The 22665-nt window shown below is 40.1% G+C and overlaps 1 protein-coding gene across 1 annotated transcript in view; it reads left to right on the top strand.

The window, feature by feature from the left end:
* The first annotated feature begins 215 nt into the window (after window positions 1-215).
* LOC128065955 (cadherin-6) overlaps window positions 216-22665 on the top strand; it is a 60037-nt gene continuing 37587 nt past the window's right edge. Inside the window, exon 1 of the mRNA XM_052659000.1 lies at window positions 216-443. Within this exon, the coding sequence (XP_052514960.1) occupies window positions 216-443 (228 nt within the window). The remainder of the gene's footprint in view (window positions 444-22665) is intronic.

Genomic DNA, 22665 nt, shown 5'->3' with positions numbered 1-22665 from the left:
TCCTCTTTTTTTCTCCAGAGCTATTTGCTCTAACACTGCATTTTAAGCATCTCTAAAAATGCTTGATATGTTATTATTCTTTCCAGATATTCTCTGACAGCCAAGCCAAGAACATTAAGGAAGAAAGGAGGAATGAGGCTGGATACAGTGCAGTGAGAAAAGACATTTCAAGGAGAGGGGTACCTGCATCTCAGAGACTGGACTGTGGCATCAGAATGAGAACTTACCGATACTTCTTGCTTCTCTTTTGGGTTGGCCAGCCCTACCCAACTTTCTCAACTCCATTATCTAAGAGGACTAGTGGTTTCCCAGCAAAGAAAAGGACCCTGGAGCTCTCTGGAAACAGCAAAAATGAGCTGAGCCGTTCGAAAAGGAGCTGGATGTGGAATCAGTTCTTTCTCCTGGAGGAATATACGGGATCCGATTATCAGTATGTGGGCAAGGTAGGATTCCGTTGGGCTCTTTGACATTCTCTTTTTAAAAGCCTGAAGAAGTTACTTTTCATAAATAGAACAGGGAGGATGTGAACTCTTCCCCCAATACAGTAAGAATTGTTGCTTATCTGGTAAGACTTTTTTTTTTCACTTGAGTAGTTTCAGAAAGAAGACTGTAGCAAGAAGCTGAGAAATGTTAGCACTGCAACAAAGAAAGAGAAATGCTTCAGTTGAAAACGAAACGCCCACAACCATCCGCATAGGATTATCATAAATCCTTTAATTTTTACTTTAGCTTGAAAAATGTGGTCCAGCTATTCTATAAAGTAGGATGTATTAAAAATAGGAATAGAGAGATTAAGCTGTAAGGAAAGGAAGCTTCCTTTTTTCTCATACTGAGGGAAAAAAAACCATTCTGAGCGTTTGTCCTTTGGCCAGGTTCAAATTAACCATTTCTTAACCCTGCTACCTACAGAGCCAACTATGCTCTGACCAAACGGAGATCTTTATCCTCAAAACCCACCATTGCCTTAGATTTAGTTACGTTGCTGCTGCTTTTTTGTCTTGTCTCCAATAATTGCTAATAACCAGGCATTTCAAAACCTTATGATTTAATTGTGGCAAAGTTCACAAAACAGGAAAATGGTAATGTAAAGGTGCCATTTCCAAATATCATCTGACCATTTTATTGACTCCAGAAAGTAAAATGAGGAGGCATGGCTTATTATAGCCCTTACAGACTACTGGAGCTGAGTCAGGGAAACAGCTTGCTTATACTGTCATTATGAATCTCACTGAAATTTTATCATCAGTCACATTCCCACTGCAGAAGATCTCTATCCTGCTAAGAAGTGAGAAACACAGGGATACAGGTCTGCACTCTGCAGATTCTGTTTCAGAACATGGTACTGATCAGGAAAATAATTGTCACACATCCTTTCCATAAACAATCTAGGGACAAACATAATAGAGATGATAAAACGTCTTCATTTATGAGTACAACTACAATTTTAGAACATCTATATTTGGATATCATGCAAATAGCATAAATTTTACAGATTCCAAGGGCTGCACGTTCACACTTCAATCTGTTATCAAATATCCCTGAATAACCGGATGCAAATATTCTTTTTAAGTATCTACCAAAATAAATGAAGGAAAACCATCTATGGTTTGGGCTGAGGTAACCAGGCATTTTTCCAATGAAGTGAATTATTAATGTGGCATAACATAAGAGAGGAAGTATTCAGTGAAGGGGTGAACATCAACATGGATCCTTGAGGGACTAGCCTTGTATTTGCTATGAAATTCACATGCTGTGTGACTGCTGAAGAAAGACAGTCCACTTACTCATACTTCACTCCATTTCCTTTGTGAAATTTGAATAGCACTACATTAATAGGGCAATTATTGTAAAAAAAAATAATCTTATAATCTTAAAAGCACTTTCTACAATACAAATAACATTATTGTCATCCAAGATTAAGTTTTTAAAAGTGCTTTATTTAAATAATTGAGTCCCCTTTTTCTTTTTTTTCCTCTCAAATTGTGATGCCATTTTACATTAAACAATAGCATGTATTTTTAAATACAGATATTTCAAAACACTAGAAACAGCAATGGGTAAAACCTCAGAAGAATCCGTTTTATGATTATAATGGTGAGAAGTAATATTGCCGTGGGGAAGAGGTGCGAGGTATAGACTCAGGCAGATCTGAGGCCGTTTCACTGTGCTGACAGGTGCCAGTTGTGTGGCCCACAAATGTTGTTAGCCTTTTCAGGCTTTGGTTTCTTCATCTAGAAAATGCAGAAGCAAAGCCTATCTACCTCAGAGAGTTGCAGTGTAAAGTGAGACAAGAACTAGTAGCTGGCACATAGTAGGTGCAGAAAGAAGTTAGTGTTATGGATGAAAACTCCATTGAATATACTCTTTTAAATCTTTAATGCATGGAAGCTGATTATTTTTATATCATTGCAAAAGTAAAATGATGTAATTAACAGATTTCTCAGTGGGTGGTAAACGAAGAGGCTTGTGGGAAAATCCCTTCACAATCACAGCTTCAATTTGATTCATTGGACTTGTATACTTTATTGGCAGCAAGAAAAATTGCCCTTCTTCCTCCCCTCATCTGCCCCTCCCCCATCTCCTTGATGTTCTAACCATAAAGAAGAAATATACCCTGGGGAAAAACTCAAGCACAGTAACTAAAGTTATCATAGATGCCAGCATTGCTCTATCAAATGTATGTAAGAGATGTTCCTGAACTATTGATAAGGCATTTTTGTGAATCTGTCTTTATATTTTATCAACAAAGAGATAAGACTACAATTTTTTTTTTACCACAATTAAAAGCGGGCAAAAAAATAAATATTTAAAAAAGGAAAAACAGACTTGCTTCTCATAAGGCAACAGGTTGGCCCACTTTTTTGCACTGCACAACTTTTCCACATTGATTTCTGCACCGCACTTGCTTTTTAACATGGGCTTCCCCAGTGGGTCAGCAGTAGAAGAATCCACCTGCAGCGCAAGAGACAAAGGTTCGATCCCTGGATGGGAATGATCGCCTGGAAGAAGACATGGCAACCCACTCCAGTGTTCTTGCCTGGAGAATCCCATGGACAGAGAAGCCTGGCGGGCTACAGTCCATAGCGTCACAAAGAGTCCGACGCGACTGAAGCAACTGAGCACATGCACGTGCATTGTGGGAAGCTCAGCGTCACAAATATTAATATATGACATCATCAAAAGGAAGGTAGCACCACCTACTGTTGAAACTGTGAACTACTCTGAGTTAGTAATTCACAAGAAGTCTGATACCTCAAGGTTTGCTGCTGCTGCTGCTGCTAAGTTGCTTCAGTCGTGTCCGACTCTCTGCGACCCCATAGACGGCAGCCCACCAGGCTCCCCCTTCCCTGGGATTCTCCTGGCAAGAACACTGGAGTGGGTTGCCGTTTCCTTCTCCAGTGCATGAAAGGAAAAGTGAAAGTGAAGTCGCTCAGTCGTGTCCGACTCTGTGCGATCCCATGGACTGCAGCCTACCAGGCTCCTCCGTCCATGGGATTTTCCAGGCGAGAGCACTGGAGTGGGTTGCCATTGCGCTGTGTTTCCCTCAACTTTTAAAAATATTTCCCGGTATTACAGTGAGTTCCCTGCTGCACAACAGGGTGCCTTGGTGCAAACTCTGAGAACCAAAAGACTGTGGTTAGATTGACGTATAAAGATGTACAAAAGCTAATAGAACCTTAAACTGTGCTATTGTGCTAAGTCACTTTAGTCCTGTCGGACTCTTTGCAACCCCATGGACTATAGTCTGCCAGGCTCCTCTGTTCCTGGGATTCTCCAGGCAAGAGTACAGGAGCAGGTTGCATTTCCTCCTCCACGGTATCTTCTTGACCCGGGGATTGAACCCACGTCTCCTGCATCTCCTGCACTACAGGTGGAGTCATTACCACTGTGCCACCTGGGAAGCCCATAAAAAATAGCTACTCAAAGCCTATTCTTAAGACCTAAAACTGAAAAGATTCATCTTTTCATGCAACAGATAGAGGCATTAACTGAGGAAAAGTAAGGCCATTGAGCAAATGCACTTAAGTAGAAGAAAGATGTTTTTACATTGTGAGTAATGTAATATTTATATGTGTGTTCTGTTTATATTTATATATGCATTCCTTGGTTCCAGTTATTTGGGTGCAAGTCAATAGGGATGACAGTAACAATGGAAGAAAATGAGAGAATGGGTGTGGGAGCAAGAGGCTACCAGGTATAGAAGAAGAAAAAAGAAAGCCACATAAGAGTCCAAGAAACAGCAGAAAATGGATCTGGAGGCCAGAATGATAGCCAACGGGAATTTGCTATATGGCTCAGGAAACTCAAACAGAGGCTCTCTATCAATCTAGAGGGGTGAGATGGGGCAGGAGATGGATATATGTATACCTATACATATATAGGAAAGGGATATATGTATACCTATGGCTGATTCATGTCGAGGTTTGACAGAAAACAACAAAATTCTGTAAGGCAGTTATCCTTCAATAAAATAAGCAAATAAAACCATGAAGTGAATACAAGATGAGCTTTAAAACTGAAGCACAAGCAAAGGTAGCAAGACCTTCCTTCTCATGCTGTCTTAATGCATGTGTGTGCGTGCACGCAGTTGCTTTAGTCATGTCTGACCCTTTGTGACACCATGGACTGTAGCCCACTAGGCTTCTCTGTCCGTGGGGATTCTCCAGGCAGGAATACTAGAGTGGGTTGCCATGCCTCCTCCAGGGGATCTTCCTGACCCAGGGATCGAACCCATGTCTCTTACGTCTCCTGCATTGGCAGGCGTGTTCTTTACCACTAGCACCACCTGGGAAGCCCCGCTGTCTTAATTAATGCCCCTCAGCATTTCTCTGTGGACAGAAAGATTTACACAAGAACACGTGCATGGCACAGCTAGCAAGGGATGCATTTATTGTGTATAGAAGTGAGGAAGGCCAGTTACAGCTGACAGCCCAAACTCTGATTTATGAGACAATTCTCAACACTTCTACTCACCTGAAAAGGTAGTGGCAGGTAGGGGTAGAAAGAAGTGGTCTTATATTGGGTAAAAGTTTGTGAGCTTAAGATATAGGTATCAATACAGATAAGGAGTATATTGTTTTCTAAAATACATAACCAATTGGGAGAACTTTTAGCTGATTTAGCATAAGCAGCCTCTGTGTCACCTGGGAGCTTGTCAGAAATGTAAATTCTTAGGCCCTCACCTGAGATCTATTGAATCAGAACCTGCTTTTCAACAAAAGCAGAATTTTAGGTGAATTTTATGCATATTAAGGGGCTTCCCTGGTGGATATGTGGTAAGAAATCCATCTGCAGCACAGGAAACAAGGGCCTGGGGTTCAATCTGTGGTTTGGGAAGATGTCCTGAAGAAGGAAATAACTACCCACTTCAGTATTCTTTCCTGGGGAATCCCATTGTCTGAGGAGCCTGGCAGGTTACAGTCCATGGGGTCACAAGAGTCAGACACGACTTAAGGCCTAAACTACCACCACCACCATACACGTTAAAATTTGAGACGTGCTGCTTTTAAAAATATGTATGTTGGCCTGAGTCTCCCTTCCCCAGAGATTCCAATTTACTTGCTTTTTAATTAAGTATTTGTGATTCTAATATGTGGTGAAATTTGAGAACCACTGCCCTAGGAGAATATTATTGGCAATAATTATAGCAAGCTGTGGCAAGCTCAGTAATTAAATGCGCATCCCCAAAGGACGGTGGAAATACAAAAGACAGGGGCCAACTGGGCTTAGAGGTTCAGCAGAGCTTCCTAGAGGAGGTGATGGGACCGGGATCATGTCTTAGGGAAGAGCACACATTAGCCCATGCAGTAGAGGGGGAGTTACCCAGACTTCCCAATCAACTGAATGCGGAAGCCAAGAGAGAGAGAGCAGGAGGTTCCAAAAGCCAGAGATTTCAAGACAGAACTATCAGGATGTGAAAATGTCACCGATGCCAGCACAGCAAACAGAAAGAGGTGCATATTTTCTTGTCAATGGTTAAAGGAAAGAGTATTGGATTTTATACAAAATCACTTAGATTATCTTTCAGTTCAGTTCAGTTCAGCTGCTCAATCGTGTCCGACTCTGCGACCCCATGGACTGCAGCATGGCAGGCTGCCCTGTGCATCACCAATTCCCAGAGCCTACTCAGAGTCATGTCCACTGAATCGGTGATGCCATCCAACCATCTCATCCTCTGTTGCCCACTTCTCCTCCCACCTTCAATCTTTCCCAGCATCAGGGTCTTTTCCAATGAGTCAGCTCTTCGCATCAGGCGGCCAAAGTATTGGAGTTTCAGCTTCAGCATCAGTCCTTCCAATGAACATTCAGGGCTGAATTTCCTTTAGGATAGACTGATTGGATCTCCTTGCAGTCCAAGGGACTCTAAAGAGTCTTCTCCAACACCACAGTTCAAAAGTATCAATTCATCGGTACTCAGCTTTATTTTTAGTTCAACTCTCACATCCATACATGACTACTGGAAAAACCATAGCTTTGAATATATGGACCTTTGTTGGCAAAGTAATGTCTCTGCTTTTTAATATGCTGTCTAGATTGGTCATAGCTTTGCTTCCAAGGAGCAAGCATCTATTAATTTCATGGCTACAATCACCATCTGCAGTGATTTTGGAGCCCCAAAAGCTGTCACTGTTTCCCCATCTGTTTGCCATGAAGTGATCTTCGGCTATATGTAAACTGAATAGAAAAATCAGAGAGAAGCATTGTAATTTTCCATTTTCAGAAAATTCCATGTCTTTCCTTTCAGCTTTACATAATATAGCAATTCCTTGATAAGTGGTATATGGTCTAAAATTAAATTCAGAAAAAAAATAAATTAAATTAAATTCAGTAAGAACATAGGTAGATATAGACTTTGAAGACATTGTTATTCATTAATACAAAGATGACTATATTTAAAATCTCAGAACTATCCACATTTATAGGCAAAAAATTCACATATTATCATTAAACAACACACAGCAATGATTAACTCCCTTGTCTCCTCCATTTTACTCTTCACAGTGTTCTCAATCCTCTCCTTCCACACAATGTATTGGTAAAACTAGTTTCCATTAAAAGCTCTCAAGGTGCTTCTATTTTTAGCAGCATATCAGATGCATTTCTGTGGAATTTGATAAACTGTATATTTCATTGATATTTTCTGATGTTAGCTTTTTGGAAGTTGATAATGGTTTCCTTTGGGGAGTTTATCCAAAAATTGATATGCTGTGCTTTTTTAAATACCATGAAAATGTGAGTTCTCTTTGAGGCTCTGATGTACAGGTCCTCCTAATATGCCTTTTTCTTGAGTCTTTAAAGTTAATGTCTACCCAATTCAACAAAGCCACTAGTCTTAAGATAATTAGACAGTAATGTTTTAACAGCCCATAGAAATAAAAGTTGTCAGACATATACACCTTTACAATTAGGAATGAAGCATCATTTGTTCCTATAATTACATTGTCCAAATTCAATAAACATGAAGCAATATTTTATTCATTCAGGAAGACTATTTAAAAGATGCCATTATTAAGAGATTGCTTTCTTATATTATTTTTTTTTTAAAGATCATAAGCTTAGGAGTAGAGACCTCCTGGTACTAATTTGATGGATGGTTGAATTGATGCTTTTGAATTGTGGTGTTGGAGAAGACTCTTGAGAGTCCCTTGGACTGCAAGGAGATCCAACCAGTCCATTCTGAAGGAGATCAGTCCTGGGTGTTCATTGGAAGGACTGATGCTAAAGCTGAAACTCCAGTACTTTGGCCACCTCATGTGAAGAGTTGACTCATTGGAAAAGACTCTGATGCTGGGAGGGATTGGGGGCAGGAGGAGAAGGAGACGACAGAGGATGAGATGGCTCGATGGCATCACCAACTCGATAAACGTGAGTTTGAGTGAACTCCGAGAGTTGGTGATTGACAGGGAGGCCTGGCGTGCTGCAGTTCATGGGGTCGCAAAGAGTCGGATGCAACTGAGCGGCTGAACTGAACTGAACTGAACTTGGAGACTCATTTAACCACTGTTGCTTGAACATCAGCATCAGATTAGATCATCATCATAGCTAACAATTACTGAGTTTTGCTTCATCTCAGACACACTGCTAACGTCTCAAGTATACTCCTCACCAATGAGGTTCAACTTAATACCTAGATAATATTTATATCTCTGTTTTACCAAGGAATAAACTAAGGCTCAGATAGGTCTGCTGCTTTAGCCCGAGGTCTCCTACTGCTAGAACTTAGCAGTTGGCCTCTGTCTGACGTCACAGTTTCTGTGTTATATCCCCTACCTTGTACATCCACTACATCAGACAGCCGTTTTGAGGCTCAAATGAAGAAACAGTCCTAGAACATGCTAGAACGTGCTTTAGCATTCAATGATTGCTTTCAATTCAATACCACGAATACATACTGAGGACCTGAGGGGTGAAACCCAAGGGTAGAGAGAAAAGGGAAAAAAAATTAAAGACTACTTTTAAAGTGTTACACAGATGTGTTTGCATTATAATTACTTACATTTTTTAAACTTTTCTTGATTTTAATTTCCAGAACATATCAGTGTTATTCAAAATAGTTATATGTGAGCATTTTAAAATTAGATATGCTATTAGTGGTGTTTCTAGTCATCATGATGAAAAAGTGACTTTTCTTTTTATTTCCCTTGATAACCTTCTCTAAACTTCTGTTCTGGTTCAGTCACCTGCAATAATCTTTTCTCCCCATGTCAGAACAAGTGCCTTGGGCACATCTTTATTCTTCATCATTTAAATTTAATGCTCAGAAATTTTAACATTTTCATGTTTCAGCTGGTTAGTGTGTTTCAGAAAACTTGCCTTCACTTGCTCCTTGGACATACTTTTTAAAAATATTTCAAAAAGTAACTACCCCACTGTCCATAACTGGCAGTAATCCTCATTTTGTTTCCACTCATATTGAGCTGATTTCACTTTCTTTATGACAAAAGCCTTAATTTCTTATTTTATACTTAAGAAACTGTCCTGAGTAACAGCAATTCACTGGGTCCTGACCTTCCCTGTCTGCAGTCACTCACATGGAGAACAGAGCAGTTAGAATGTCTGACCTTGGTCACAAAGCCAAAGGCAGTGTTTGGCTGTCTGGGTCACACCAGCAGAGGGAAGTATGGAAAGCCAAACAAGGGCCCAATCCCTAATCCTGCAACTTCATGCTATTATGCCTGTGGAATCCTATATCCTTCTGCTTATAATTCAATTTGTTAAAGAAAATGGAGGGATCAAGCTGAATAAAAGAGAGTTAAAGGTTCAAATCCTTTTTGTTCCCACTGAGCTATTTTCCCCTATATGCTTTACAAACCAAACAGAACTAGAGGTTGTCAGAAGGTTACAGAGATTCTGCATGCTCATTGTAACAAATCCCCCTGAATCTAGCCTATAGACATTGTTAAGTATTTCTTTATGCATCACCTTAACTTGTTTGTACTATTATGGAACCATGTAAATATTTGATTTGCACCAGAGTTCTTCATTTTTTGTCATGTTATGGGTCCACTCCAGACACATAGCAGAATGGTAACATAAATATAGAGAGTGTCAACATCTCAGTTTACATGTCTTTTAGAGTCAGAATTGCTAATTATCATTTTGACTGACTCACTGAAAAATCAGATAAAAATCCCTGACATATTGGTAGTCAACAGTCAACGGATACTTAAACCACTGATTTTTTTTCATTTTCATTGGCTTCCCTGGGTAGCTCAGCTGATAAACAATCTGCCTGCGACGCAGGAGACCCTAGCTCAATTCCTGGGTTGGGAAGATCTGCTGGAGAAGGGAACAGCTAGCCATTCCTGCTACCCACTTTGGCTTGGAGAATTTATTATTGTGGGAAGATTACTTTTGATTTAATTATTTAATTACCCTTTTTAAGAACAACAAAACTTTTTAAACTTTGACCTTTAGTATATTGAATACTGATTTATATTGGGTTCTAGGTCTGGTCTTTCAGTTAGTACTTTAGATATTGTATTTAAATCTTTGAATATCTATATCTTTATAAACTCTGCAAGGCCCTAGACTATACATCTCACCCATCTTTATATCCTTAAAGATACCTAGCACAGATTTTGCACATTGGAAACAAATATTATTTCAGTTAAGCAGCAATGACCATAAAAGATAAAAACCTGCCATATTTTCTAAAAACTACCTACCAACTTATTGGTGTGGATGACTTGATATGGATATCATTGATAGTGTTTTGTGTTGTTGACAACTGAAAATCTAGTCTTTAAAGTTCAAGGATATGTTAGATAGTAAATATTTAATGGACCAACCAGTCCATTCTAAAGGAGATCAACCCTGGGATTTCTTTGGAAGGAATGATGCTAAAGCTGAAACTCCAGTACTTTGACCACCTCATGCGAAGAGTTGACTCACTGGAAAAGACTCTGATGCTGGGAGGGATTGGAGGCAGGAGGAGAAGGAGATGACAGAGGATGAGATGGCTGGATGGCATCACTGACTCGATAGATGTGAGTCTGAGTGAACTCCGAGAGTTGGTGATTGACAGGGAGGCCTGGCGTGCTGCAATTCATGGGGTTGCAAAGAGTTGGACACGACTGAGCGACTGAACTGAACTGAATTGAAATATTTAAACTAAATTCATTATGAAAGTCTTTCCATAGAAACTATTTCTAAAAATTTCACATCAAAATGACACAGGTATTTATAGGAGGAGAAAACTCGAGCTTGCTTAGTAGAAACCAGAGACATTAAAGATAACACAGTGTATGTACATCTAAAAAGAAAGGTAGAAATGAAAATACATAGCAAATAATACTGTATCATAAAAGTTGGTTTCTTTAGGACTTTTACAAATGAAAAGTCAGACATTATTTAGGATCTCACAGAAGAAAGTTTGGAACAAATTGAGAAAAAGCTGGAGTTCACCAATAGAAAACAAATTTTTTCCTGAAACTCCTAAGAAGCTACACTGTACAGACGACTCAAGTGCTCAGTGAAAGAAAAATCATTTAAGACCTAAGAATGTTGATTACAGTGATTCACAAAAAATCAGCTATAGAGAAAAATGGAATAACAGAGGGAGTGAAAAATTCTGTATAATGACTAATTCTTTTTTTTTTACCAACTATATATTCTTCTAATCAACATATTTTGAGTTCTCACAGGAAAAATAATCATTTCTGAAACATAATCTCATCTTAACTCTTTCTACTATTTAAGAGTACAATTCAGAAGCAAAACATGAAAGAGAAGATGCCAAGAAAGTTCTGCTTTAAAACAGTTATATAAAACTTTAGCATGCTTTATTGTTTTCTTTTCATAAATTGTGAAGCTTAAGAATCTGGCTCATTTACTTAATCTACATCCTAGCATTGTTTCTTTTTTGTGTTCCCAGTGAAGATAAATACCTCCAGGAAACAAAGTTTCCCTTCAGAAATCAAATTAAGCCATTTTTATACCTGCATATTCTCTAAGTTTGAGATTACTGCCAAATAAAAGTGTTTTAAAAATTTTTTAAGAAATCAGTAAAGTAGAGTAGATTATAAGAAGTTACTTTATCATCCATTTGTATCTTGAATAGTCTATCTACTCTCCCAACTCTATATATTCTGTAAAAAGAAGAAAAGAGAGGAACCGTTTACCTTGTACAAAAGCTATGACAATTACCAATCTACCTGCCTCTTAGGAGGAAATAAGATTTCAAAATCGAATCAAGAAAATTAGATGACTTGGGCAGACCTGAGTGGCAGTACTTTAATTTTATCTCCTTTTCAACAGACTGGACATCATGTTACTTAAGTTTTAAAGAGATAATGAGGTAGGCACAATCTTTACCACAATTCAAACCATCAAGTAACTGCAAAAAAGGCAGGGAGGGTGCTGGATAGGGAGGGACATAACAAAAAACGAAACACAAGGTCATCCCCTGGCAGGTGAAGAGGCATCTTAGATGGTTTTTCAGCAGAATTTTATTGCAGGAAATTTGTAATGAGACAAGAGCAATGATAATACTTTTCCATATTTTGTCAAGCACTACTGTTTACGAACTGCTCTCATATGTACAGCATTCCTCGTGATCCGAGCACTGTTCCAGTTGAGCATGATTTAATCCTTTTGGGTGTGAAGACACAAAGTCCCAGAGAGGTTAAGAGACCAACACAGCGCCACTGCCAGCAGAGTGCCAAAGGTGGGGATGGAGTTCAGATCTTTGATGTGATTTAGTCTAATACTCTTCCCTTAAAAGATATTATTACCTTGTTAAAGTAGTAAAGGGTATTTCAGGCATGGTGGGCAAATAGAACAGTAGTATAAGGGCTTAGGAGTTAGAGCACTGCGTTTTGTTATTCTGTTACTAAGTCATGTCCAACTCTTTGGGACCCCATGGACTGCAGCACTTCAGGCTCCCCTGTCTTTCACTCTCTCCCAGAGCTTGCTCAAATTCATGTCCATTGAGTCAGTGATGCTATCCAACCATCTCATTCTCTGTCGCCTCCTTCATCTCCTGCCCTCAGTCTTTCTTAGGATCATGGTCTTTTGCAATAAGTCAGCTCTTCACATCAGGTAGCCAAAGTATTGGAGCTTCGGCTTCAGCATCAGTCCTTACAATGAATATTCAGGATTGATTTCCTTTAGGATTGACTGGTTTGATCTCCTTGCAGTCCAAGGAACTTAAAGTCCAGCACCACAATTCAAAAGCATCAATCCTTTGGCCTTCAGCCTTCTTTATGGTCTAACTCTCACATCCCTACTTGACTACTGGAAAACCCATAGCTTTGACTATACAGACCTTTGTCGGCAAAGTCATGTCGCTGTACTGAGTTTAGGGCACAAACATCACTGTGAGAACACTGTTTCTAGAAAAGGACAACACAGTTCCTATGATAGTTTCTTTTGTTAGATTGTGGGAATTATCTTTCTGAACTGACTGGCCTACATTTATGCATCTGTTTATGAGTTATACCAGTACAGAATTTCTATTTAGTATATCATAAGTTAATCTCCAAATTCAGTAAATGCACACTGGATTCATGCAAAGCTATTAAGGAAAGGAGTGAAATTGGAACCCATTTTAGAATTTAGGTCTTAAGGAAGCAGTTGGAGGTCTCTGTCTATTTCCCCTGCAAATGTTCCTTGGCCTCTAGCCCTCCTTGCTTCTGGATGATCCTGATATGGCCATCCAGATTGGACACATTTCTTTTTCACTGATTGTTTCCCAGTTATTCCCTTAAAGCAAAAAACAGAAACAGAAAACAAAGCTATTCAAATTATTTAAGAATTTATAAGCTGTTCCCCTGCAAGAAAAACCAAAGCTAATAAATGAACTCATAATTTTTTCTCCTAGAATTGCTCACTATTATTTCTTGACTTTATGAGTGGGTTACAGAATTCAATTTAATCATCATTTATTGGACATGTACAGGATGCTTAGGAGTTATGAATTTGAATGAGAAATAATCTCTCCCTAAAGCAAACTACTTGTTTTATAAAGAGATGGCTTTAACTTTTTAGATCCTAAGTAAGAGTCAACATAACTATATTATATCCAATATGTTTTTTACCTTAGAGGAAAAACACATTTAGGGAAAAATCCGTTAGTGAGGAATATAATTTTTTTTAATTTCTGCTGCTTGAATCATCATGTCTCAAATGTCTACATTTATCTATTAATATTTTCTTCCAAAGTCTATTTGTCAGGGAGAGAAGGTGAGAGGGGGCAAGTGGAGTGTGTGTGTGTATGTGTGTCCTTAGATTTGACAATTAATGAAGAGAATACACTGAAAGGCAAAAAGTTGGATTGTAACTAGTGAGTTACAATGCCTTACTAAATCAATTTTCGACTGGGTATCTGGCTCCCAGCTTGATTTAACACTGGCTTTTTGAAAATGAAAATGTTAGACTAAACAGGAGCTGAGACTAATGTCTCAGTCTGACAAAGACCTTGGACGTCCAGAGCCAAGCAAAAGGCAGTAAACAATGCCTTTTTGGGAAAATAACTGCATGTGATGAAGAAACCAAACTGCATTTGTTTAATTGATAAATCCCAAATGAACAACAACATCTATCACAGTTTATATCATTTGTGCCAATAGAATTTACAAATAACTTAGCCTGGGATCTCTTATAGTAAATATAATGAATCCAATAGTGTTTATAATTATGGTAGGGAGTGCTGACTGGAGTGCTCTGATGTGAATGAACAGGCAGATCTTGATAAACTCCCTGGGTCTGCTGTTAACTTTGAATAAATTACTTAACCTCCCTGAACGAAGTTTCTCTGTAAAACATAGAGAAAATAAAGCTTATCTCCTGGAGTGATAAAGAGTATTAATTGATTAACAAATGAAGCACTCCTGCAGTTCAGTTTCAGTTCAGTCACTCAGTTGTGTCCGACTCTTTGTGACCCCATGAATCACAGCAGCCAGGCCTCCCTGTCCATCACCAACTCCTGGAGTCCACCCAAACCCATGTCCATTGAGTCAGTGATGCCATCCAACCATCTCATCCTCTGCTGTCCCCTTCTCCTCCTGCCCTCAATCTTTCCCAGCATTAGGGTCTTTTCCAATGAGTCACCTCTTCGCATCAGGTGGTCAAAGTATTGGAGTTTCAGCTTCAACATCACTCCTTCCAATGAACACCCAGGACTGATGTCCTTTAGGATGGACTGGTTATACCTCCTTGCATCCAAGGGATTTTCAAGAGTCTTCTCCAACACCATAGTTCAAAAGCATCAATTCTCCTGCAATACCTAACACATAGTAAGTGTTCACCCAGGGTTAGTTTTCTTCCTTCTTTACTAAAATTCTTGAAGGACCACCTGCAGTTCCAGCTCACCTCGAATTTCAAAGATAAAGAACTACCTTAGTTTGCTATCACCACTGTAATGAATGATCACAAACTTAATAGCTTAAAACAGTATAAGTTTACTATCTTATAGCTTTGGAGGTCAAAAGTCTGAAACAGGTTTCACTAGGCCACAATCAAGATGCCTGCAAGATGTCTTTCTGGAGGCTGTAGGGGAGGATCTGTTATCTCCTTGCCTTTTAGAGCTTCTAGACGCTGTCTGGTCTACTTGGTTCATGGAGACCTCCTTTCCTCCATCTTCAAAGACAGCAGCATAGCATCTTCATCTCTCTCTCTCTCTCCTCCTCTTCATCATCACAGTTCCTTCTCTGATCCCAACTCTCCCCTGCTTCTTACCCTTATAAGGGCCCTGGCAATTACACTGAGCTCACCTGGATAATCCAGCCTAATCTTCCTACTTGAAAATCATCTTAATCACCCCTGTAAAATATTTTTTGCCATGTAAGGTGACGTGACAGTCACTGGGAATTGGGACATGAACATCTTTGGGAGAGCTATTATTCTGCTTACCTCAACTATTATAGCACTAAAGTTTTGTTCATTTAATAGTTACTCTGGTACTTTTGACATTAAATTCAAGATATTGAGTGTAAAAGATAAATGTCAAGGGAGTTAATACATTTCTCCTGAGTTTAGATTTAAAATTCTTTTGCTTTTAGCACTTTTGTCAAAAATTCTCCTTCACATAACACAAGGTCTGTTTCCGTGGTTATTAAATCTTACAAAAGATAAAAGATTGAATTGAATGGGGTCATATGGAAACTCTGCAAATGCAGAACACTTTGTGGTATTATATGAACATATTTTTAAAGTTACAGCATACAAAATGAGAAAAAACATGGAAGGATAAATAGATAGATAGATAGATAGATAGATGCATAGATAGATAGATACATAGATAGATATAGGATTCAATCAGTGATTCTCAAAGGAAGTAATTTTGTCCCTAGGGGACATTTGGCAATGTCTGAAGACATTTTTGATAGTCACAACTTGAAAGGTGCCACAGGTATCCAATGGGGAGGGGCCAAGGATGCTGCTAAAATCTTATAATGCCCAGAATGGAGTTACCCAGCCCCAAATGTGAATAGTACAGAGGTCAAAAATCCTGAATTAGATAGATCTTTGTAACTCAGCACTTAAAATATTGTTTGGTACAGAATAAATCTTTAATGAATGTCATAGTTCAGTTCAGTTGCTCAGTCATGTCCGACTCTTTGAGACCCTAAGGACTGCGGCGTGCCAGGCCACCCTGTCCATCACCAACTCCCGGAGTTTACCCAAACTCATGTCCATTGAGTTGGTGATGCAATCCAATCATCTCATCCTCTGTTGTCCCCTCCTCCTCCCGCCTTCAATCTTTCCCACCATCAGGGTCTTTTCCAGTGAGTCAGTTCTTCGCATCAGGTGGCCAAAGTATTGGAGTTTCAGCTTCAGCATCAGGCCTTCCAGTGAATACTCAGGGCTGATCTCCTTTAGGATTGACTGGTTGGATCTCCTTGCAGTCCAAGGGACTCTCACAAGTCTTCTCCAACACCACAGCTCAAAAGCATCAATTCTTCAGTGCTCAGCTTTCTGTATAGTCCAACTCTCACATCCATACGTGACCACTGGAAGAACCATAGCTTTTACTAGACAGACCTTTGTTAGCAAAGTAATATCTCTGCATTTTAATATGCTGTCTAGGTTGGTCATAACTTTTTTTCTTCCAAGGACCAAGCGTCTTTTAATTTCATGGCTGCAGTCACCATCTGCAGTGATTTTGGAGCCCAAAAAAGTAAAGTCTGTCACTGTTCCCATTGTTTCCCCATCTATTTGCCATGAAGTGATGGGACCAGATGCCATGATCTTAGTTTCCTGAATGTTGAGCTTTAAGCCAACTTTTTCACTCTCCTCTTTCACTTTCATCAAGAGGCTCTTTAGTTCTTCTTCACTTTCTGCCATAACTGTGGTGTCATCTGAATATCTGAAGTTATTGATATTTTTCCTGGCAATCTTGATTCCAGTTTGTGTTTCATCCAGCCCAGCATTTCTCATGATGTACTCTGCATGTAAGTTAAATAAGCAGGGTGACAATATACAGCCTTGACATACTCCTTACCTGATTTGGAACAAGTCTGTTGTTCCATGTCCAGTTCTAACTGTTGCTTCCTGACCTGCATATAGGTTTCTCAAGAGGCAGGTCAGGTGGTCTGGTATTCCCATCTCTTTGAGAATTTTCCACAGTTTGTTGTGATCTACACAGTCAAAGGTTTGGCATAGTCAATAAAGCAGGAATAGATGTTTTTCTGGAACTCTCTTGCTTTTTTGATGATCCAATGGATGTTGGAAATTTCATCTCTGGTTCCTCTGCCTTGTCTAAATCCAGGCTGAACATCTGAAAGTTCACGGTTCATGTACTGTTGAAGCCTGGTTTGGAGATTTTTGAGCATTACTTTACTAGCGTGTGAGATGAGTGTAATTGTGCAGTAGTTTGAGCATTCTTTGGCATTGCCTTTCTTTGAGATTGGAATGAAAACTGACCTTTTCCAGTCCTGTGGCCACTGCTGAGTTCTCCAAGTTTCCTGGCATACTGAGTTCAGCACTTCCACAGCATCATCTTTTAGGATTTTAAATAGCTCAACTGGAATTCCATTCATAGAATTGAATGCAAATATCCAGAGAAAATATATATGTTGTAGTTAACAGACTAGATTATGGTATCAGACTGCCTGGACTCAAATCCTTCTCCTGTTGGTTGTATGATGCTGAGGAGTCACTGAACTCTTACCTTGCCTCAGTTTCCTCATCAGTTGAAGTGATAGGAAGATGGTCATAATGAGTAATAAATTATGTAATCTATGTAACGAGTTACAGCGCATTACTTGGCCCATAGTATGGGCTTCATAAATGTTTGCTATTATTTTTTTCCCAAATCCTAGATAGACCCTTGCCAAATGATTAATCAGATAAGAGAAAACTTAAAGATGAAATATCTTCCACTGTTATAAAAGTCAATCAAATTACTTATATAGAAGAATAAAATTTTTTCTGGTCATGAAAAGAGGTAACATGGTATAATAGAAAAAGAATATGGGACGTGGAGGCAACCTGATCCTAGGTTTTTTTGTCAGACGAAGAGAGATTTTCTAGATTCTTTTAGAACCCACTTAACAGATCAAGAGATAAGCCTGGGGACTTCCTTGGTGGTCCAGTGATTAAGAATCTGCCTTGCAATGCAGGGGACATGGGTTCAACCCCTGGTTGAAGAACTAAGATCCCACATGCCTCCAAGCAACTAAGCCCATAGAGTGTCCCTGCACTGCAAAGAAAGATCCCATGTGATGCAACTAAGACCTGATACAGCCAAATAAATAAATATTTTTTGAAAAAGTGAGAGTAGCCAGGCCAATTTAATAGAACTTGTGAATCCCATTAATAAATGTAATTACCAAAAATTGTCAGTGCCAGGCTCTGAGCTAAAGGCCATTTGTCATTCTTCCTCCTCGGTTATCATCTCAGTTTTTATTGTGGAAATTGACACTTCCTCCCACCAAAACTTGAGTTGTGGGATATTCTTGAAATCCAAACAGTCAATCCTAAAGGATCTCAATCCTGAATATTCATTGAAAGGACTGATCTGAAGTCGAAGCTTCAATACCTTGACCACCTGATATAAAGAGCTGACTCATTGGAAAAGACCCTGAATATGGGAAAGATTGAGGGCAGGAGGAGAAGGGGGTGACAGAGGATGAGATGGATGGATAGCATAACCCACTTAATGAACAATAGTTTGAGCAAACTCCAGGAGATAGTGAAAGACAGGGGAGGCTGGTGTGCTGCAGTCCATGGGGTCACAAAGAGTTGGACAAAACTTAGCGACTGAACAATAAATTCTTGAAACTGAGGGAGGGATTTCACATTCCTGGCTACTAAACACATGAAAACTCACCCCTGTGTGTATCAAAGGTCATTTCTACTTCACTGAGACAGTGTAGCTCAAGTCCAGAAAAGGAGGCAGTGGGAAGGAGTGGCAAGTTTGTGGGGAGAGGTGAAAACAGAGCAAGTTTTTGCCTTTTTCCCTTTGAGGCAATCATGGTGGGGGAGAAGCTCCTTTTAGCTCCTGGGCTTCTCCAGGGCAGGAAAAGGGTAGATGATCTCATTGATGGTAACTAGTAGTCATGTATGGATGTGAGAGTTGGACTGTGAAGAAGGCTAAGCGACGAAGAATTGATGCTTTTGAACTGTGGTGTTGGAGAAGACTCTTGAGAGTCCCTTGGACTGCAAGGAGATCCAACCAGTCCATTCTGAAGGAGATCAACCCTGGGATTTCTTTGGAAGGAATGATGCTAAAGCTGAAACTCCACTACTTTGGCCACCTCATGCGAAGAGTTGACTTATTGGAAAAGACTTTGATGCTGGGAGGGATTGTGGGCAGGAGAAGAAGGGGACGACTGAAGATGAGATGGCTGGATGGCATCATTGACTCGATGGATGCGAGTCTGAGTGAACTCCGAGAGTTGGTGATGGACAGGGAGGCCTGGCGTGCTGTGATTCATGGGGTCGCAAAGAGTCGGACACGACTGAGCAACTGAACTGAACTGAACTGAACTGAACCAAGGACAAAGCAATCCTATACCTAAGGTCACATTTGCCAAAGGCAATGGAGAAGTGACTGTCAGACATTAGGAGGTATGTGATGCCAATGAGGCAGGCAGGGTGGGTGTAATCACCTCAGACCCTGGAGAGCAGATCTGTGATTTCACTGGGGAGAACCATAGATGCCCCTGAGGAAAATGATGGATGGGAGCTATTGTCTAGAAACCAATGGATCAGAGGCAGTACAGGACTGCCCTTGGCTCCAAAACCCCCAAATTTCCCACTGATTTGAGCCATGTGGATCTCTCCCCTTCATACACTCAGACAGCCTCTTGAACTGAATCAGGAGCAAAGGGAGAAAGCAGAAGCCAGAAAGACTAGGATTTATTTAAAAGAGTTATCTAAAGAAACTGTATTATTGAATCAGGAGACTTTATTGGATTGCACTAAATTATTGACTGAATATTCAATCCAATATTGAGTTCCTAGTACTCAATGGGATTAGAGCTCGAGGAATAAGCTATTTAAAAAACGAAAGAATAAGAAAGTTGCATCTTCCATGCACATCTGAGGGCCGTGTGAGAAAATATGTGACCCTGCACCCCAAGGCAAGGGCACTTCTATTTCAGTTGACTCTACTGTTTTTATTACTCCAGGCACATACTCAAGGCCTCCTCTGATTTTCTCCCGCATGGAGGCTTGAAACCATGCCACGTGCTCACGCTGGTTGCCAAGTCATTTTTCTCCCCTCGGTGATTCAGCCTTCTCCTAGAAGTCTTCCTAAACCATCAAAGAGTTAACATATGCCCTGACATCACCCTGTTCAGCTCACAAGTTCCCTCTGTGTTGCTCTGTATGTTTCCCTTACCTTGTAGTTGTTGTTCAGTTGCTAAGTCATGTTCGACTCTTTGCCGCCGAATAGACTGCAGCATGCCAGGCTTCTCTGTCCTTCACTATGTCCCGGAGTTTGCTCAAACTCATATCCACTGAGGCGGTGATTATTTCTAACTAATACTTATTAACAGTACTAAAGTGGCTAATTTCTGCTTTTATTCCCTTTCTTTTATATAGCAGTCAGTATTTCCAAGCCTAATTTGAAAATGTATATATCAAAGGTAGATAATAGATGTTTTTTTATCCATCGCCTTATGTAGCTCTTCAGGCCCGTAAGTGTTTTAAAATGGTCGTGGTTGACAGTTAAATTATATTTTAGTAGAACAGTGTTTCCGTGAAATGGAGCATTTTCCATTCATTTTCCATCAGCTTCAGCAGCAGGATGATACTCGAAATATGGCTGCATAAAATCTTGAAGCTTCTTCACCCTTAACAGATGACTTCTGTCTCAGCCCTTACAATGTTTGAGGTACTCAAGGGACTATCTTTTCAACAAATCCAGTACAGGTTTATTTTATTATTGAAGTTTAATTGGTTATTAAATAAAATATTTTATATCTAAGGTGATAACCTGAATCCTCTCTTGGATTGCTCAGATTAGATAATGTGCTTGCTGTTTGGTTGTTGTTGTTGTTATTGTTTATCACTAATTATGTCCAACTCTTCTTGTGACCCCATGGACTATAGCCCACCAGGCTCCTCTGTCCATGGGATTCTCCAGGCAAGAATCCTGAAGTAGCTTGCCATTTCCTTCTCTAAGGGGTCGTCCTGACCCAGGGATCTCCTGCATTGGCGGGCAGATTCTTTACCATTGAGCCATCTGGGAAACCCTAGTTGCTAATTTATCTGGCAACTTCAGGAACATATATTCTTGATACTTAGAATTATCCTAAAATCAAGTGAGAAAGCAGGTGGAAGACACTAAGATTTATTGATTATCTTCTATGTTTCAGAAACTGTCATTGATTATTGATATTTCATCCAATTTTATCTTCATAAATTTCATTCTTTCTTTCTTTGTAATCATTCATTGTTGAAGATCTATAATGTGCCAATATGTCAAGTGCTGAGAATACAGAAGTGAACCAGACAGGTTTGGTGTCTTTTTTCATGAAGTTTGCAATCTAGTTGTTTGCTGACTGAAACATGAAAATAGCTGTGAAATTCTCAAAAAAAAAAAGAAAAAGAAATCAAGAATGTGCTGACGGCTAACTAGGGAAGAAATTGGGAGACTCTAGCAGGAGAATATAACTTAGACTAGCCACTTAGGGAAGACTTCCCTGTGGAGATCAAGATTACAAAGACCTGATGTATGAATTGTTTAAGTTCATCTAATTGCAGAAAGGAAAACAGATGGAAAGGAAACAAGACAAGCTGTGTGGGAGAGCCTCATTGCAATAGACCAAGGAGCTGTGCTGGTGACTTGGACCAGGGTAGCCCAAGCAGGAATGGAGACAAAGTAGGTGGTGAGTGCCCCGGAGGAGGAAATGGCTCCCACTCCAGTATTCCTGCCTGGGAAATCCCATGGACAGAGGAGCCTGGCGAGTTATGGTCCATGCTGCTGCTGCCGCTGCTGCTAAGTCGCTTCAGTCATGTCCGACTCCGTGCAACCCCATAGACGGCAGCCCACCAGGCTACCCCATCCCTGGGATTCTCCAGGCAAGAACACTAGAGTGGGTTGCCATTTCCTTCTCCAATGCATAAAAGTGAAAAGTGAAAGTGAAGTCACTCAGTCGTATCCGACTCTTAGCGACCCCATGGACTGCAGCCTACCAGGCTCTTCCGTCCACGGGATTTTCCAGGCAAGAGTACTGGAGTGGAGTGCCATTGCCTTCTCCGACAGGTCACAAAAGTCAGACAACTTAGCTACTAAACCACCACCACCACAAGGTGGTGAGTCAAGATATAGGTAAGAGGTAGCATTGGCAGGAGTTAGGGGTCTAATGAATGTGGAGACAGAGACAGAAGGGGGATTTAGGGGGACTCTCTGGTGGTCCTTATGATTTTGATGTAAACGTGAAGTATTCAACAGGCGGATTTTGAAGGTGAAAAGGCTTGTGTCTGAATTCTGACTTTCCTACTGATCAACTAAATTAATTAGATTATTGTAGTAGTCATACTGTTCATCTTTAAGACAAAACTCAAAATAATTAACTTTGCCAGGTAGTCCTCCTCTCCTTGTCCCTTAAATGTGGATATTCCTTAGGTCCTTGTCTTCCCTCATTTCACATGAAGCGAAGTGAAGTCGCTCAGTCGTGTCCGACTCTTTGCAATCCCATGGACTGCAGCCCTACCAGGCTCCACCGTCCATGGGATTTTCCAGGCAAGAATACTGGAGTGGGCTGCCAT

This window comes from Budorcas taxicolor, chromosome 20, assembly GCF_023091745.1.
Source record: "Budorcas taxicolor isolate Tak-1 chromosome 20, Takin1.1, whole genome shotgun sequence".
NCBI lineage: Eukaryota > Metazoa > Chordata > Mammalia > Artiodactyla > Bovidae > Budorcas > Budorcas taxicolor.
This window is presented reverse-complemented; position numbering and strand designations above follow the sequence as displayed.